We start from the raw sequence: 20,070 nt of genomic DNA on the forward strand, positions 1-20,070 counted from the left end.
ATCAGCATAATACTTTATAAGAGCTGTATCCCGGCCTGCGTACCATGTGGGAGATGCCGGATTCACAACCACAGGTGATGAGGATGATGAATAATATTTCTTGTTTTTTTCCAAGGTATGATATGGTTAGTGCAAATACTGTGCCTTGTGTACTGATACCTCCTTTACAGGATTGCAAGACATGTATTGCTGTTTGCATTTATTATCCAACCAGTTATTACAAGTGCAGCACCTGTAGAATCTAGGGTGTGAAGCATGCGGTCCTCCTTCTATAGCTAACCTCTCCTTAGCTGCATCTACACTATGAAATCAAATTGAATTTGAAGGAGTTAGCTTGACATTAAAACATCACTGTCTTTACTGTAAATGTCATTAGCTCGATTTAGTCTGCCCTAATAGCGATAACAAAATGTCAATAGTAGCGGACAGGTATAGCATCAATCTCAAGTTTAAAATGTTGAATAAAGGCTAGTGTGGAAGCACCATCTCTTTCATTCGAATTTATTAGCCTTCAAAAGCATCCCCTATGTATCCCACAAGACTACGCACTGTGTCTCGCTCCCAGCCTCCTGCTACTAGCAGGAGCTGGGAAACTGACCAGGGCTGCTGCTCTGTAAGTTTCCCAGGTCCTGCAGCTTGGGGGAGCTGGGAAATTGACCAGAGCTGCTGTGCTGTCAGTCTCCAAGGCCGGGCAGCTTGGGAAACCCAGGAAATTGACCAGGGCTGCTGCTCTGTCAGTTTCCCAGGTCCCCCAACCTGCAGGGACCCAGGAAACTGACAGCATTGCTGCACCTGGCTCCCAGCTCCTTGCTCCTAGGAGGAGCTGGGGAACTGACTAGAGCTGAAGCACCTGGCTCCCAGCTCAGAATGCGGGGATGAGGGAACTGTGGGATAGGTTCTCTTAATGCATGCGACGTTTGGTGTCGATGTTCAGTGATTTCAGTGTGGAAGCAATATGTCGAATTTTTAAAAACGGCATAATAAAATCGATTTCTTAATACATTTGAATTTATCTTGCAGTGTAGACGTAGCCCTACTGTAGTTGAATTTAGGGCTGAGCTCCCAGATTAAAGTAGATGTAACTGACTAGATTGGGCTAGGTAATCAGGTAAAGGAACCCATAACTAGATATGAGACTACAAGAACTTCCAGTGGAATCTAAAGCAATCAGCTCTGAGAAGAGAAAGCGAGCCTTTTGGCTACAGAGCCTAAGCTTGAGCCAAGTTGCATTCTTATTAAGGGTGCCCTGGCCCACATTATGTTGTTAGCATTCTGCCTCTCTTTAGTTTGAAGCACCAGAGAAACACTAAGGACTGCAACAACTGTCAGTCTTGAAGTTCAAAGTGACAGTATATTATGTGGCTTCCCTGTTACCAATATTTAGGTTTAGTTGTTTGAGGGATCTGGGAATTTAAGCTGAAACTCTTTGATTCTGTTTTTAATTTGGCCATGGTACCTCATGAAAAATACTTTATGCTTGGTTTGATATCAGGAGTACGGGGCTTATATTGCATGTGTCATTATGGCCATAAATGACCCTTTCGAGTGCAACAGAATTTCACGTTTATCTGACCTCTTTCACCTGGGGACAACCGAAGGGAAAAATCCAGGGCATTTTCTCAAATGTGGGCCATGACATCTAACACTTTTTTCTGCAGCCAAGCACCAAACAATTTGATCTCATGTTTTTATATATACTATCATTTTAATGACACAGGTTGAACTTTTCTGATTGGGAACGCCGGCATGATTTTAGTTAGCCCGACAACCACTTACAATGGGTGTGGGCAAGTTTCCTGTGATCCCATAAGTTTGTTTGCAGTCGCTGGTCCTGGATCTCAGTGTTCTGTGCTGTTATTTAGCTTTAATTTACCCCTAAATGTCTTTTAAGAGCCCAGGAAGCAGTAGAAGTGTTGATAGTGTGCTAGAAGATATTGACCTCCTGTCATCCAGCAAATTCTCTCATCTGGCACCAGGCAGGTCCCAAGGGTGCTGGAGGAGAGCGGTTCAACCTGTACCCTGGAAATCTTATTACCCCACTTTTAGAAGAATTTGCTCTGCTGCTTGGCAATTACAACTTTCAAGAACAGCAGTTATGAAAACCCAGCCTATACAAATCTCTTCTCTCTGTGGTGGGCCTGGTCTGTACTCCTGCTTCCCAGCTCATGTGAGCCATGACTGTAAACTACAGCAATCATAAGTCTAAACTTCCATCTGCAAAACAGCTTGCAGAAAAAGAGAGGGGAGAGGCAATGTCCTGAAAGGAAAACTATCAAAGGCCAAACACTTACACACACATAGGGCACTTTAAAATTTAAAGTACTATTATTGCCCTTCCCGCACAAGTTCCTCCAGTGTGTGATCTTCAAGCAATCCAGGGATCCTGTGATTGCTGGCACTGCATCACACCTCATACCATGCTAGCAGTTCCTTGTCTGATCCAGTGGATGAGTTAGCAAGGGGTGAAACCAAATAACTTGTATTATGACCAACACTGATCATTTGGGCCATCCACTTTTACTCCATGCATTCAGCAAGGCTACTCCCTACACCATTTCTACTAATGTCTAATCTACCCTAATCTGAATACGTATTGTAATGAGGCCATTTGATCTACTTCCCTAACACCAGCTGCAGTCATTGTTGAGAACTTTTACTTCTCAAATTTTTCCCCTAATGTCTATCCCGCATTTCTCCTTTTCTTAGCCGCAGGTCATTTTTCATTTTTCCAATCATCTTGGAACGTGAATAATTATTTCCATCATGACCACAGGTTCTAAATACCTCCAAGGTAACTGGAAGAGCCGCTGAAATTAGACTCTGTGGTTTGCATTTCTTAGTGTTGATCTTGTTTCGAAGTCTCCAGTTCTTTTGAATACGTGACTTTAAGATCACTTTCAAGTAACTTCCAAGACGGTGTAAAAATGGTGCGAAGCTCTATTCCCATTAATTAATTACTAAGTGGTAAAAGCCAACACAGAGTTATTCAGACACTCTTGAAGGTAATGAATTTCTCAATAATTTCCCTTGAGTTCTCTTTCTAGATGATCCTAGGGAGATTTTTAAAGAGCCTGTCAGTGGCTGGTGCCCAGCGACCACACAAATTGACTAATTATGAACAAGCATTCTATGCCAATGGAGGAGCTTTCTGAAAACGTGACTCTAAAGCCCTCAGTCTCTCCTCATTTTTACTGTAACACTAGGAAGGCTGAGTGATGCTCAGGTAATTTCCTTCATCCAAAGACACCAAAGCATGCAAAACACTTTACAAACAATGAGCCAGATGATGGCTGCACCAGCACAGGGACTGCCTTATGCTCCAGAGCAGGAGAGAGTCTGCACCACTGGTATGAGACTGAAAGCCTTGCCGCAGAATCCAGTGACACACCTCTGGGCCATGATCCTGTGCCCTGTGGCACTTGCACGCTAGCTTGTGGCTATGTTTAGGGAGTGCAATCAGTGTTGCCATATTTTCCATTAAGTGTGCTCCTTCCTGTGCCCTTGGAGCATATTATCTACTCTGCTGTCTACAGGCACAATGCCAATAACTCCTGGCAATTCCCCTGCCCAGCACACGCCTGACTCTCTCAGCTTTAACAGAGCTCCATGTATATAGGAGTCACTTCCAGCCCCATTCAAAAGCAGTCAGCGCTTGGCTGGGTACCCGCTGAGGAATACAGATTGATTTTAAGCCCTCTTAGAAGCCCTCAGTTTGGAATGCTGATACTAGTCCTCAATCATACATTTACACTGAATTTAGGAAGTTTTGGGCTGCTCAACCATTATAATTATATTTCATTATAATATGAAAATAAGTTGCATTCCCCAGATCGGGCCTGAGCACTATAAAAGATACATACACGTGATGGAGCACTGAACATCAGCATTTTCAGTGCAGCCGGGCAGGGGGATGCTGGCTGCACCACTCAGAACTGCAAAAAGTGACAACGGCTCGTGAAAAGCTCCAAGTCTGAAACAGAATTCTCTTTGGGAAAGACAAGCTCAGACCTCTCACAGCACTTGGAAGAATATTGATGTTAGCAGTATGCTGACTCTCTGTAAGATAACTGTGAAAAGTAATAATATAAAGAAGACCTGTGTTGCTTCTCACTGTCCTCAGAGCAAGGAGACTGGGGAGACTCTTGCTTCTGTAAGTCCATATCTGGATGGAGCAGCTGCATTGTGTCCTTTAGAAGCAAATTCTCTTTCTTGAGCTCAGCAATCTCATTCTGACATTTCTCCAGGTCCTCACTAAGAAATTTAATCTCGTTTTGCTTCCCTCCTTCCTAAGGGAAAAGAGCCAGATTTAGCTATTTTTTATTTGCTGGTTAAATATTGAGAGGGTCTCACAGAATTGCAACTTGTTATCTGGCTTAGGAGTTCAACTGTGAATAAAACAACTAAAACACAAAGTTTATGATGTATGGCACCATTTATGTAGTTCAGATGTTATTGTGGCGCTTTCAAGAAATCTTGTCATTCAAGACTGTGTTCTCTGTTCCTAGCAAGCTGCCAGAAAACCGCCACCACCACAAGCATAACCAATGAAAGTTTAAGGATCCAAGTCCAAACAACAGAAAATATCCAAACAGGTCTTAGGAATACTTTCAATGAAGAAACTTCAGTGGTCAGGAACTTTTTAAAAGGTGCCAGGAAGCTGCATGGCATGAATGAGTCTAAGAAGTAACTGAATATAAGGACACATTAACTGGTTATAATATAATCAAGTGATTGGGGTCTCAAGTACATATGTATTCATTTTAAGAAGTACATACATATGCCTCCACCAAGAAAATCTCTCACATGTGCACACGCTGCTCTAAGTTTTCAAACCTAGATGCTGAAAGTTAGGTCCCTGAATATACAGTTAGACATCTGCAAATAAACATCAGTAATTGTCCAAAATTTTAGAGATACTGAGCACCTGCAGCAGCCATTCAAATCAATGGTATTTTTGAGTGCATGCCTCTCCTAAAATCAGTTATACTAGGTAGCTACTGTTTGGCATGAAATAACATTTTGGACACACTGTCACTGGGTCTACATGGCGCGGCTTTCCCAGCAGATCCATGCTAATGAGCAGCCTCGAAATTGCAAATGGCTGCTCATTAGCGCAGTTCAGAGGCAGAGGGAGTGCCAGCAGTAAAGAGGCCATGTAGACATGCACTTGCTGGCAAAATCTTCAGGCATAAGGGTCTGGCAACAGAGGGGTTTTTGCCAGGAGGGGCACGTCCACATGGCCTCTTTATTGCCAGCACCCTCCTCTGTTGAGACCAAGCTCTCGTGCATCTATGCTAATGAGCTGTGGGACCATGCTAATGAGCAGCCATTTGCAATTTTGAGGCTGCTCATTAGCATGGATCTGCTGGGAAAGCTGTCCCATGTAGACCCAGCCTATGTGCAAGCGAGAACAAGGAGCAAGTACTTTTAAATACATGAAACTCTGTACAATACCAAGCCTTGGAATGGGTACAGACCAGCAGTCCCTGCAAGCTGTGCGCTTGTGCGGCCACTCAGGAGAGATACAAATGCCACCTGGCTAATTAGCAGAGCTCCCACAGCTAGGTTTGTTGTTGCTACTAGCAGTGCACATTTGCACATGCCTCAGTGCACATAAAATTTATTCCACACATGGACAGAAAAACTCAACACATGAATGGAAAAGATTAGAGGGAACATAGCAGCCCTGCTTTCCAAGTTTCCCACTGAATAGGGGAGGAAACCTACACAGACACCTAGTCAGACTGCTGCACTTTTCACGGACTGATGACATACATATTTGATTAACTCCAACAGGGGCTAGGGGATTTACAGGGTGGAATGTGACCGCAGTAAGATTCTAGCTGCCATCAGCATAGAGAATGAATGTTGAAATTAGTGATCATTTGGTTGAATGTTTATTTCTGTTGTGGACTGTACTCTCAAAATGCTACATGGAACACAAATTTGCCCAGCAAAGGAAAATGCTGATAAACAGTGCTAACGCCTTTTCACTGTGACTCAAAGACCAGGCCTACACAAGGCTGAAAAGGTGATTTAAGATAGGCAATCCCAGCTCTAACAATTGGATAGCTGGAACTGACATATCATAGATTGATTTTCTGGCTGTCCTAACAGTGAGAGGTTAGTGTGATAAACTCTCCTGTTGACCTCGCTTACTTCTCATGATGATGGGAGTACCAGGGCTGACTGTAGAGCACAGATGGTTAGATTTAGTGTGTCCCCACTAGGCGCACTAAAACAAACCCTGGAAGATTGGCCCTGAATGAGTTAATCTTCTGGTAAGTGTGGTCTACCCAAAGGGAGGAGACCCTCTCTGTTTCCAAACAGGAAAAGTGTCATTTAAAACCTCAGAGTTTTCACCATTTGATGAGGAACCCTGTCTGCTGATAATGTAGGAATTGGCAGCTTGCCTGTTGCTTCTTCAGTGCTCTCACATTCTTCAGCTCCATCTGGAGTTCTTCCATTTGTTTTTTGTGATTGATACAGGATGTGTGTTGCTCCAGTAGCTCCATCCTCAGAGTTTCTAGCAACAACAACAATATAAGACTTAATGGGAGTTACGGGGTAAGAGGCCAGACAGAAGGCAATACACACATCCATTTTTGAAGTGGGAGGTGAAGGAGCTTTACCTCGATACTCAAGCTTTGTCTCCATGGCCCGCAGAACCACAAAAACCTTTGTCATTCACAGGTGCTTAACCCTTGCCTCCTCCATCCAAAACAAAAGCTTTGCCATAGCAAATGATAGGGTAAAGGCTCATTGTCTGAGGGTGCACTCTCCTATCAACAATGAAAACTCCACTCATAGAAGGAAGAAGCATTTTGTTACTAAAAATGCTGACAGACAGCATTTATACTGCCTGACACAGCCAGTGGCACCAAAAGCTGCTGTAGGCCCAGAACCAAAGTAGAAGGTGCGGTCTGGCTCCCCGACCCTGGAAGCGGTGGTGCCAAGGGCAGAAGGCATGGGGCTTAGGGCAGTCAGCCCAGCCCCTTCCCTTCCTCAGAACTGTGCACATAGTAGTAGCACAACACTTCACAACTTTCAAAGGGGGTCCAGAGCTCTGGTTGCCACTGCTACTTCAGCAGCCACAGGACACTGAGCTCCAGGCCTCTTTGAAATGCTGGGCCGAGGGCAAATGCTCCCTTTGCCCTCTCCCCACATCCCCTCAGCAAGCAGGTCGTGGCCATGTCAACATGGCCACATTGCTAAAAACTGTGTTGTGTAGACAAAGCCTAAACTGCCCCACCATGTGGTCCACTTAAGAAGCCCAGAAAGAGCGGGAAGTACCCCACACGCTCTATAGAAGAGGAACCTACTGACCTGGTGGTGTAAGTCATCTGCTAAATAATAACCACTAGTTATTTTGCTTCCAGAACAAGTACTTAATGCAGTAATCAGTGGCCAAGGTTCTATAACCTCTGTTATTGCTCAGACTGACCACAGTGGTCTCTTCTGGCCTTAAAAATCTATGGGTTCACTTAGGTAATACTTGTGGTGCATGGAGGGCTGTGAAGGAGCATCAAGGAGTGAGGGGAGAATTCCCCTGGTGTAGGAGGAGCAATAGGTGGCTGATGTAAATGGCTACATACCAGTTCTGGCATAGAAGGCACCCTGGGAGCAGATCAGGGCAGGCAGGGACGTGCTGGATTGCAGAACACTACAGGGATTCTGGACTGCACTACAGGTAGTCCTTTGGCAAGCCATCTCAAATCAATGAAAAACCCTTACAAATCAATAGTTTTGACTCAGGGGGTAGAATTTGGCCTACTCTTTGTGGTACTTTATATTTATAAGGTATACTAAGATACATTTTGGAGTGCAATACATTAAAACAAAGCCAAGCATCATGTAAATCTATGAACAGTGACCTAGCAATAAGGGAGGGAGTTACACAAAATTTATTACTGTGGTTAGTTTTTAGGGGACCCTGACAGTATAACCTGGAAAGAAAATGAAAGATTAATAATTCAACCTCAAATTACATAAAGCTTAAACTTATATTTGATCTTATTTTTCCAGCTGTGGTTTCAGGGAATGGTATCTTTCAGAATATTCACCTTATTCTTTTTTCAACAGGAATGCCTCTTTAATAGTGAGCTTGAATAATCTGGAACTCTTCCAAGGGTATAGTAAAGAGGGATCTTTTTTCTATGACTCGAACTCTTCTTTAGGAACCAAAGTAGAATCTCTTACAAGGATCTTACAGATACTTCTGACTTCCCAGTTTCTCCTTTCTGTACAGCCAACTACCAGCATCATGTGAAAAGCTGATTTTCTAGCACCTCATTTTTTCATATTCTTGTAAAAGGAGAAGTAGTTTTTAACTTCACATGGACTTGACTCCTTTTTTTGGCTCTTGCTCAGCAAAGCCTGTGCAAGTGAGTTGTCCTGCAACCTTCATCTTTTCTGCTACTCTCCTGTCACCTCTTGGTAAGCTTCACCACTGTACATAGGGTCAGTAGGACACCTATGTGCAGGCCTGTGGTGGCCCTCAGCACAAGGGCTAGTTTCCACCTGTATGTCCAGTGTTGTGTAGTATCCTTTTTTAATGGCTTGACACTACTAGTTAGTTTTTGCTAAATGAGTCTAAATCCTGTTGTTATAAAATAAATGTATTGATTTTTCTTATTATTTCACACAAGCAGCTTAAAGGTAATTAAGACAGTGTGCACCCCATGAGTACTGCAAATGTTATTGTTTTCCATTTCAAAACAAGCATCAAGAAGCCTCATTTTTCCCGCCAGGTGAAAAACCCAAAGCACTTCACTTATGGTCCAGTACCATGTAAATCACAGTGGCTAGAAACAGTCAAGCAATTGCAAAATAAAAGACTAAAGTGTGTCCAAATTTCAGTCAAGTAAAGGCAATTTGCCACCAGCCTTTGGAATATGCCTGATTTGCAGACAGTGGAGCAAACTGAAGCTTCTTAACTTTGCGTTGGGCAGAGAGACCACAGGTCCCAGCATGCAACACTCACCTAGATCTGAGCATTTTATGCTGAGATACTTGCAGATCACAGATGCAAGATGAAGGCTGCCACTGGCAGCATCAGAGAATTCAGTGAGATACACTTGACACCTGGCTGATATAAAAGAAATAAAGGAAATCCCACAAATTTCCAGCTGTCATACACTGATCTACTGTATCTGCAAAGGCAGTGACCACTAGAACCTAAGCTAACAATAAGAACAAATGGCTAAAGCTTTGGGAAACACAGCGGCTAGCTGACAACAGCTGAGTTTGTAGGGTCTGGGGCAAAGAATCGATGGAATGCCCAGAGTATTTCTCAAATCATAATATAGGAGGAAGCTCTGTGTGACATGTGACTTGTTATACCTATCAATACGGCGTGTTGTCTTTGTAACCCTTCAAGTTCACCCTGTAATTCTTTCTTTGACTTCTCTTCCAAAGCCTGCACTTCCAGTCTATGAGATGGATGCTGGGTTTTGACACTGTCATCGTATTTCTTCTTCCAGTGTTCTTCTGTCTCCTGCAGGCAAGACAAATATATATGTAGAGCTTAATTCACCACTTTGTTACTCCAGTTTTAATCCAAGGATGAATCAGACCCTTCAGACACACAGCATATTTAATTTTCACCATCCCCAAAGATAATAACCAAGATTAGAAGAAGATTCAAGAAAAAATAAAACCAAGTAACAAAGGAACAGAAGAAGTGGTCCAGATCTCCGACAGCAGAATTTGAGAGGTTCTAAGTGTTTGTATTAATTCTGAAACACAAATGTTAAAGTTTGTAATATTGGTCATTAGAAAGGTATTCTTCTTCTTCAGCCTCTTATTGGCCAAAATCTGCAGTTCTCACTGTGTCTGTACTTGAGACAAAAAAAAGAAAATGAAAACAAATAAACAAGAACCCTACCACTGTCAATTAAATCTTGACTGCCTCTAGCTTGCCTATGTGTTGGGATACTCTAAGGGCCAAATGCTGCTCTAAATTAGATCTGTCACTTGGCTCACTTCACTGTGGTTTCCCAAGCACCCAATGCAGAATTTGATTTTGAATTTGTAAACAAGTGTTCTAAGGTAAGTCCTTCCGAGATGTTGATCCCATGTTCTAACTAAAAAGGTAATTTACCACATTTGTGCAATATGGATCTGAACTCAATGTCACAATCCCATGAATATTTTAAAATTTACATTTTTCTTGAATGGAAATCTCCCTTTAGGACCATATACAGTGTGAACATGGCTTATTACTTTGTCAGTGAAATGAATCTACATAAACTCTTAAAGGCAGTGGTTTTTACACTTGTGTAATTGATTTTTACACATTCTTTAATCTGTACATATGATCATATTAATTATTTTGTCATCCTTCAAATAAAATATTCTATGTAGAAATGAATTATGGATGAACAAGAAAAAGCCAGCACCCTATTAACATTATACTTAAAATATATAGTCATTAGGAATTTCTTCTTATTTTTGAGGCCAGGTTCAGTTAATCCTATAAAAACAGTTCATTCACAGTGTGATCTGTATTCAAGCACCAACATAATGAAATAAAGCACAGCAGCAAGGCCATGAGTTATCAGATCTGCATGGTAGCCTGTTACTTGAAAAAACAATGACCTAAATGTAGGCAGTCACTTCTCAGCTTATAGTTACCCTAAGATTATTTTACTTAGAACAGAGTAAGCAAATAAAAATAAACAGCACAAATGTCAGTGCAAAACTACCTTGAGTTCCTGATTTTTGCTTTTCTCTAGCATTTGTAGGGCTCTCTGATGTGATGCCTCCAGCTCTGCCTTAAAATTCTGGCTTTGTTTAACAGCGTCTTGAAGATCCTGCAAAAGCTTTTCTTTTTCTTTGCTGGACTGTAGACTTTGCTCCTTCAGAGATTCTTTGAAGTTATTTGCTTGTTGGTCTAAAGTTTGCTTCAGCTGAGTAACCTTTACCAATGGTACAGTGACCAGGACATGGTTAAATGTTAGCTTCATCAATTAGTTTTTTATTACTATAGCTCCTGTAAGTCGTAGTCAGGGCACCACTGTGACACATACTGAACAAGCTCCTGTACTCAGGGGTTTTGCAGCATCAAAATAGACTCATTGGAAGAACCTGAGTTCAGTTTAATTCTATTTTATGAACATGTGTAATGCTCTGTGAACATAACAAGACATTCATTTCCTAGCGGAAGAGACTCTTATTTCTCTCAATAATGCTCCTGTTGGCTTGTCTAGCACTGCCTATCATGGTCAGTTTGAAGAATGATGAGTACAACAGAACACCTTGAGAATGGACATATTGGACCGGGGTCAGCAAACCCCTCCCTCCCCCATGCAGCCGGGAGCTTGCTCAAAGCCATGCTGCCTGTGGATTAACAAAAGACCAGCTAATGCTACCAACCACCACCTAAACCGGAAAGCTCTCCATCTTACTTTTTTTTTTTTATTAATCAAGGTGTTGTAAGTAGAACTACTAGGCTGTGGCCACACTACCCACTCCTTTTGGAGGGGCATGCTAATGAGCCACTTTGACAGCTGCTAATGAGGCGCTGCCATGAAGATGCAATGCCTCATCAGCATAATGATTCGAAAGTGCTGCTTTTGAAATGCACACTGTCCATGTAGCCAGGGGCCTTTCAAAACGACCCCCCGCTTTTGAAAGCCTCTTGTTCCCAAAACCAAATGGGAAGAAGGGGCTTTCAGAATCAGGGGGTTGTTTCAAAACGCTCCCAGCTACACAGACAGCATTTTCAAAGCGCGTGCGGCTGCCATTATGCTAATAAGGCACTGCATATTCATGGAAGCACCTCATTAGCATCTGCCAAAGTGGCTCATTAGCATGACCCCTTGAAAAGGGGCGGATAGTATGGCCACAGCCTTAGTGACTTTAAAAGTATCACTGGCACTCGGACTGTACATAGACGTCAAAAGGTCAAATTTCAGCACTCCCCCTGGGAACAGTTGCTGACCCCTGTATTAGGCTGATGGAAAGTGAAGGAGTTCCCAGAGCTCTGCAGGAATGCTAACACCCTCCCAGAAAGAATACAACGAAACACTGCCGTCCTTTTTTTCCCCACCAACCATCCACTTAGACTCCATCACGGAATTTAAAAAAAAAAACCCAAAGCATTAGCAGTTTGCACTCTTATCTGACCCAAATCATCCCCTGCTCAAGTTGGTATCCCATTGTCCAGGCACATAGTAATGAAAGGAACAAATACACAATTCCAAGAGTAGGTTCAAGAGCACAGTCACTGTGGCATTTGAATTGTGACATTGCAGGTTCCACTGACAAAATGGGAGATGAAGTGTTTAGTGCAAAATTCCATTAACAGTAATGGAAGCTCCATGCGTTGCACCCTAGATTTATGTTGCGTGCCTTCCCTCTCTCCTCCTTACAAATGAATACAGAATAAATATTATTTATCATGCGAGGAGGTAGAATTACAGCACTCCTGTTAGGGGACACTGCGGCCAGTTAACATACACTTGATCCTGCTTTTTTTGGGTTTTTTTTTGTTTTTTATTATTGCTACTTTTTCTAGATAACCAGCAACAGACTTCTAAAAGCTGCCATGACAAAATTCACTGAAGCAGATGTCTCATGAGCCAAGGAGCACATTTATGGTGTAATGTCACTAAGGCTTAGTCACCTTACCTGTGCTTGTAAATCTGCTATTTGGTTTTGCCATTCCTTCTGCAAGGCCTTTGTGTCTTTTGTCTTCTCTTTCTGGAAAGCAGCAAGAAAAGGCTGTCGTCTGTCCTCCCTTCTGGGGACACGGACACTTGCCGGCCTTAAAGAAACAGAGGCCATGTTGTTAAAGGGAGAGTCTGGCAGGCTGACAAAGCTCTGACCCTGTAATTTATGACATTTTCAGATTGGCTGAGTTACTGCCTGGCTCCATGCTACCAGGTGCTCATTTTTCTCCTCTTCAAAGGGGAGAGGGTTTCGGTGCTCAGTATAATTACTTGTCAAGTGGTAAAGCTTTATTAGCTGCTCATAATCTACTCATGGACCTCTTTTATGGCCAGAGGAAGGTGCTAATGAGTGATGGAAGACCACCCTATCGCTCCATGCTACAGCTTACAGGCATAATTTCTTTCAGGGTCTCAGTGTGCTTTCTCCTGCCTCTCTGCCAGTGGCTGAGCACTCTCTCTGTGGATTCACTTAACCTCTCCCCATTCCCAGTGACACATGGCTCTTCCCCACAAGTACTCAGTGGGCCCTTACCCTTGCTGGGTTTGGCACACGACCTCTCCAACTCTCTGAAGGGATGCAGCTCCCAGGGTCCTCTATTTCCAGTAACATACTAAGTACAACCTACATTCCAAGTCACTTTATAATTGGAGCCCTCTGATCACACTGTACCATGGCTTGGCTTCATGTCTGGTCCCCGTCTGTGCTCTTCCAGGGTCTTGTCCCTTGTCCCTTTCTCTCTGCTGTTTATTCCCCTCTTTCTGCTGCAGAAACAGATCCTGTAATTAAAAGAAAAAGGCAAGTAGGCTGCTCACTGTTAGAGACACCTGCAGCTTAAATACAAGCACTTTCATCCTCTTCATCTTAAAGATACTTTAATTTGCTGTTTGTCATTTTTTCCCCAAATTTATTCCCCCTGCAAAATAATTCAAGAAGGACAAGAAGGACCTTTGCATAAAAATGTCAGGGCTGGTATTGACAAGGTTGGTATTGTTTATGGCTTTGAGTAAAATAAAAGTAGGACAGTCTTTGTGCCTGTGTAGGTGATGATCACATGAGGCATGCAGTAATAAATCAGTCGTGGCCATGAAAGTGCAACATCCAGGACAAAACTCAAAACTGTCTATTCCAGCAACACAGGTCTCTAGCATCTGAGCCACATCTCTCCCTTAGCTAGAGATGCTTTTATAGCTTGTATAGGCCAGCAACCAGAGGGACTGACGGTCCATACAATTCATGGATACAGCACTGGTAAGTGCAAACCAGTACATTCTATTCTCTCCAGCTAGGTCCTGTTTGTTCTTGAGTGTGTGTGGTACCAATTCAGGTGCAGATTGGATCAGGGATTGGATGTGGATATTGGAGCTTTTCACATAGTTTGACAGCTCCAATCAAGCTGAGATCAGTCATGAAAGTTACAAGCTGACAGTTTATACTGTATGAAACATCAGGGTGGCTTATTCAAAGGCATGTGGTACACTCAGTCCCGTATCTAAGGCCAGATGCATACTTTACAAAAGAAAAAAAAATCACACAATATTAGTTATACTGAGACTTGTTACTTAATGTATATAGAAACTAAACTTGTTCCATCTAGTGTCCTTGTGCCAACATGTCAGGAAGCACAAGTTATGTGTATCAGAGAGGTAGACGTGTTACTCTGTAGCTTTAAGAACAACAAGAAGTCTTGTGGCACCTTATAGACTAACAGATATTTTGGATCATAAGCTTTCATGGGCAAAGACCTGCTTCATCAGATGCATGGTGGGGGGGTGGTTTCAGAGGGGTATTTAAAGAGTGGGGTCCCAGTAATAGGGAGGGCCAGAGCTGACAAGGTCTATTCAGCAAGGTAGATATGGCCCAGTATCAATAGTACTTATCAAAAGCGGAAAAAACAAGTCAGATCAGACAGGGGGATGTGAGCCTTTGCCAGAGTCTAATGCGGAGCTATTAGCACCCAGAGCAGAGAAACTGCCTTTGTAAGCTGTAAGCCACTCCCAGTCTCTGTTTAATCCATGGTTAATGGACTCAAATTTGCAAATAAATTGCAGCTCAGTTATGTGTGTTCAGTTAAAAACACTGTGGCAGGATAAACACACTGTGCATTTCACTAATCTATGGTATAGCTAGTGCCATCTACTGGCAAAATTATATAAAAGCTTTCTTGAGTAAGAAAATCTGATAGAAATATACGTTCAGTTTCATTTAGCCCAATAAAATATGTACTCATTAAGATCAAATGTACATGTAATGCACCACATCAAAGAATATGTCTGCCTATTCATTTGTAAGCAGGAGTAAAAACAGCTTAACCTTAACCTTTGAGCTAGAAGACCAGGATTGTCTCATTACAGAGTTCCCAGCTTGGAATCATGCCTTTAGCAAAATTCAGTGCTGTTCATACAGCACATGTCTCTGAATACTCAGTGAATACAAAATGGGCATATTATAAGTTGACTGGACCCTGATCCTGGGGCAATTGTGCCAAGAAACAACGGTTTTTCGACAAGCAGTTTACAGAGTGACATCAAGAGTGTGTGACCTTCCACAGAAAATCTCTTTCTCTATGCCAGCACTTGCAGATGAACGGACAAATTTAAAATGCTATGAAGGGAACTTCTTTACAAAATGTGGAGTCAGTCAGTCTGTGGAAGTCATTGCCAGGGGGTTCTACGAAGATGAAGACTATAATTGGATTTTAAAAGAATGGGTCTATCAATGGTTACCAGCCAAGATGGTCAGGGATGCTACTTCATGCTCTGGACATCCCTAGCCTCTTCCGCCAGAGGCTGGGAGTGGAGGACAAGGGATGGATCCCTCAGTAACTTTCCTGTCCTGTTCATGCCCTTTGAAGAATCTGGCCTTGCTAATGTCAGAAGACAGGATATTGGTAGGGAGGCCATATCTCCCTAGGCCAATTACAGGACACCCTGAGGGGGTAGGCTCCCTGGCTGCCAAGCAAGCTCAGCTCCCTGGCTGCCCCATGTCATGGGGCGCTGGAACTGGGCTGCTGCCTCACGGGGGAGTTTCCCAGTTGCAGGGGCTGCCTGAGGAAGGGGCAGGAGGCAGGCTCACTGGATGACCCACTCTGCTGGGAGCCAAGAACGGGGCTTTCGCCCAGCAGAGGATCTCCCCGGTTGCCTCACACCTCTGGGCACCAAGAATGGGGCTGCTGCCTCCTCAGGTGAAGCTCACAGCTCTTCCCCATGTCGTGGGGAGCCAGAACCAGGGCTGCAAAGCCAGTGTGGTGTGGCTCCCAGCTTCTTTGAGCTGTGGGAGCCAGGAAGGAGGCAGCAGCCACGCTGGTGTTCCTCCTGGCTTCCCAGAGCCACGGGGAGCCAGAAACAGGGCAGCAGTCAGGTCAGTGGTGCAGCTCCTGAGCTGCGGGAAGCCATGAAAGCGGTGGCAGACACACCAGTGGTGGGGCTGCTAGCTTTCCCGAGCTGTGGGAAACCAGGAGCGGGGTGGCAGCTCTGCGTTGGGGGTAGGGATCCCTGGCTAGAGGGGTGGCTGCTGAGAAACCAGGACCCATCTTAGAAAGGGACATTACCCCTGTGCCCCAACATACCCGAAATGTCAGGGCCCCCTGCTGGCTCCCTCTCTGGCCACATGGCTGTTAAGTATGTGCTCTCCACATGCTCTTCAGCCAGCATCTGCACCTGTGCTGATTAGGGGAAAAGGTCGACTTAGCATGGGGCCTGAATACAAGGCAATTAGCCCCTTTGTTAAAATAAATCAGGATATCTTCCTGGTGCTTGAAATATGGGGCCGTTCCGGTCAAAATGGGATGGCTAGATGGTCACCCTAGATACTGGCCTAGATGGACAATTGTTCTGACCCAATATAGCCGTTCTTTCGTGTCTCTTGAGATGACAATAATGCTACAGCTACATCACAGGACTGGATGTCAGGAGACCTAGTTATATTCTCTGTACTGCCAGTAAAACTTTTTCTGTGACATTGAGAATGTTATGTTTCTGCCTCAGTTTCCCTATCCATAAAAAGTGTAAAATAATATTTATTTGCAGGTCAGACTTAAATAATTGCTGCTTGTACAGTTCTTTGAGATCTTTGAACGGGAAGTGCCTACACAGTAGTATTATGACAGCTAATGAGTTCCAAAAGCAACCAACACTTATTATCACTATAATAGTCAGGTGTTATCTAAGAGTGACATTATTTCATGGGAAGAAAAAAGTTGGGATGTACTAAGAATTCATGTGTCTTTGCAGGATGACATAACGACACAAAGAATATTGTGATTTCTGGCTTTCCAGAAGACTCACTCACCTTGAAAGACACAAATGACTACCTGAAATTTATGTCACAAGTTATCATCCACAGGTAATCTTTTTTACTGGGACACTGGCACTAAGAAGCAAATAGAGAAAAACTGAAGGAAAAAAAGAACTTAGACAGAATTCAGATTGCAGGTATATTCTTGGTTCATAACGCTAGGCAATTTGTAGAAGGCTCCCAAGACAACTGATATTGAAATGTGCAAATCCGCTACATTCAGGGCAAAGGAAGACCATATCTTCTGTGTCTTTTTACACTGAATGGTAGTAAATCAAGAAGAGAGAATGTGTAAACACTAGTTGAGGGGAATGTTTTGATTGGCAGCAAGTTGTGTTTTCGCTGGCTCCCATCTGGGTTGCAAGTGCAACACCTTAGAGGTGGAGAAATGGAATACAGGGTGAGGGGAAACATAAATTGAAAAATAAAATCACAATACTTACCTGTACCTCACTAGTTCCACAGTATGGGCTATCTGATTCCTGTTGCCTCTCATGATTGTTTCTGGAGTGAGATTGAAGAAATTCCTTGTATTTGGGAACATCCTGATTTTCCCTGATAAAATCTTCAAGCTTTAGAACCTAAGATGGGTGGCAAGAACAATGATAGATGACAAATCCCCCATCCTCAGGACCCATCTGCTTATCTTTAATGTTATCCCAAAGAAGCAAGTTACAGGTCAGTTGATTTGTTATTCTGGGAAGGGCATCAAATGTAATGAGGTGCAAAAGCAAACATGGTGTTGAGTAACATCAGTCCATTTCACCCTTGCACTGAATTCACTTGTAATCTGTTGAGAACAAGGAACTTCCTGACCTCTGATCACTTTTTTTCTATAAGATAAAATGTAAAAAGTGCTCTCAGCAAAATCTCTCTGCAGCATATGGAAAAGAATTGACATGTATGGAAAGGTTTGAAACAAGTAACATTTCCCTAAGAGACCTGACTGATGCAAGGGAGAAATCTGTGAGGGTAAAATGCATTCCAGATTTACACAGATCAAAATTCACAGTTGTCAGCATTCTCAGTGATGTACAGCTTTCTTGGGTAAATAAGTGCTTTTGTTGGGATTCTGATTTTATTTTGAGTGGCACAGCTTCTTCAGTCATACTCCACTGGATAAATATTTTGACAAATGTACTCATCTGGTGAAGGTATATTAGCCCATAAACTATACAACAAGTGCTACAGTAGAATAGTCAGGATTTCAACATGTCAGCCTTATTTTTCAGGTGGATTCTGTATTATAATAGACATTTCTATGCTAAAAATGAACTGTCTGGCTACAGATACTCTGTGACTTACAGCTCTGAGCAAGCCTAGAGTGTAAGCCACAGCACCCCAGGAGGCACTATGACTCAGACACACACCTCTGGGTCACTGTGCCTCCCCTGCATTCTTTCTTTCCTGGGAGTGGGTGCTTCTATTTGCTGTTTTATACAAGCAGGAAGGCTTACTCTACACTAGACAGATAAGTCGATTTCAGATATGCAATTCTAACTATGGCAACTGAGTAGCTAGAATCAACATATCTGAAATTGACTTACCTGACTGTCTTCACTGAGGGAGGTCAACAGGAACATTTTGCCCATCAACCTCCCTTACTCCTCACGATAGCGAGGAGCACAGGGGTCGACTGCTGACCCCAGACAGATTGATTTTGCATGTCTCTACCAGATGCACAAAATCAAACTCCAGAAGATTGAATGTGACCAGGTTGATATTCCTGGAAGTGTAGATGTACCCTAAATTACTATCCAGGCCAGGATAGCTCAGCTACTCTGAGCACTGAGCATGGAGAATAATGTCAAAGCTCCATCCATTCCTTTCCCCTCTGCACCATGTGCTCCACAGAATGAGTAAGCAGGCAAGCAGCCTCACTCCTGGATCTTATCTGGGGAGTGAGTAAATTTCTTAGTCCCTCTTGCATGGGCACATAGTCCAGGTCACAGTCCTGCCCTCATTCAGTCATATTGCTCATTTGAGAGATATAGGGAAGAAAAAAGAATAAGCCTACATTAAGCTTAGCGAAAAATTAATATTGTTTAATTAAAATCTTTGTTGATATTTAGAAATAATAATTTTGTATATTTTTACCTATTGTCTTTGCAAATTTCCTTGCAAATTTCCACCACAGAGAGCAAGGGTTATGAAGGAAAAGAAAAATTCAGAGTCCTTTTAATAGTAGGATGGATTTATACCAAGCATACCTCAAGTGAAGAGTTCTGAAGTTTCCTATTTAAGGTTTCTTTCTCCTTTTCCAGCTGCTTTATTTCATTCTCAGCATTCTTTTTTAATTCATCTAGCTGTACCTGAGCCACCTAAAAGTAAATAAAACAATTATGAACACGCAGGACCATGATCGGAGCATACATCATACAGGCTGTGTTTACACTAGCTCCAAACTTCGAAGGGAGAATGGTAAATAAGGTGTTGGGAGATTACTAATGAAGCGCTGCAGTGCATATGCAGCACTCTATTAAGCTAATTCTCCCCTGTGGCAACTTTGAAGCAGCAGACTTGTCGGCTTGCATGCCATTTTGAGGACTAAAGTAGCCTGGGCACTTCGAAGTACTGTGTGTTAGCTGCGGCTACACACAAGCCAGCACTTGGAAGTTTGCCGCTTCGAAGTTGTTGCGGAGGAGAATTAGGTTAATGAAATGCTGCATATGCACTGCAGCACTTCATTAGTAATCTCCCGACACCCTACTGACCACGCTCCCTTCAAAGTTGGGAGCTAGTGTGGACACAGCCACAAGGAAGTAAAGGCTATCTCAAGAGGGTGGAAGAGGTGTGGACTCTATGTTGCAGGAACATGAAAAGAGGCAGATCACAGGAGTCCAGATAGTGCTATGAAAGCTAATAATACTTAAGCACTTCAATGACCCTTTTCATCCAAGGATCATCACAGCTTCTCATGAAGAAAGTTAAGTATTTGGGGCCCCATTTTAGACCTATCTGCCTCTGTTAATTAGGGGTTCTGTTTACAATGTATAAGAATGGCTATACTCAGTCAGAGCAAAGGTCCATCTAGCTCAGTATCCTGTCTTCAGACAGTGGCCAGTGCTAGGTGCCCCAAAAGGAAAAACAGAGCAAGTAACC

At 43.0% G+C, this 20,070-nt stretch overlaps 1 protein-coding gene across 1 annotated transcript in view; it reads right to left on the bottom strand.

Annotated features, from left to right (window-relative positions):
- The window catches only part of FAM184B (family with sequence similarity 184 member B), a 67,491-nt gene that overhangs the window by 5,641 nt on the left and 41,780 nt on the right, over positions 1–20,070 (bottom strand). Inside the window, exons 6-13 of the mRNA XM_074992538.1 lie at positions 19,179–19,289; positions 17,412–17,549; positions 13,345–13,451; positions 12,634–12,769; positions 10,707–10,919; positions 9,343–9,496; positions 6,414–6,526; positions 4,096–4,286 (exon numbers count right to left, since the gene is read on the bottom strand). Of these exons, the coding sequence (XP_074848639.1) occupies positions 4,096–4,286; positions 6,414–6,526; positions 9,343–9,496; positions 10,707–10,919; positions 12,634–12,769; positions 13,345–13,451; positions 17,412–17,549; positions 19,179–19,289 (1,163 nt within the window). The remainder of the gene's footprint in view (positions 1–4,095; positions 4,287–6,413; positions 6,527–9,342; positions 9,497–10,706; positions 10,920–12,633; positions 12,770–13,344; positions 13,452–17,411; positions 17,550–19,178; positions 19,290–20,070) is intronic.

The sequence above is a fragment of the Carettochelys insculpta genome, chromosome 4 (genome assembly GCF_033958435.1).
Source record: "Carettochelys insculpta isolate YL-2023 chromosome 4, ASM3395843v1, whole genome shotgun sequence".
Classification (NCBI taxonomy): Eukaryota; Metazoa; Chordata; order Testudines; family Carettochelyidae; genus Carettochelys; species Carettochelys insculpta.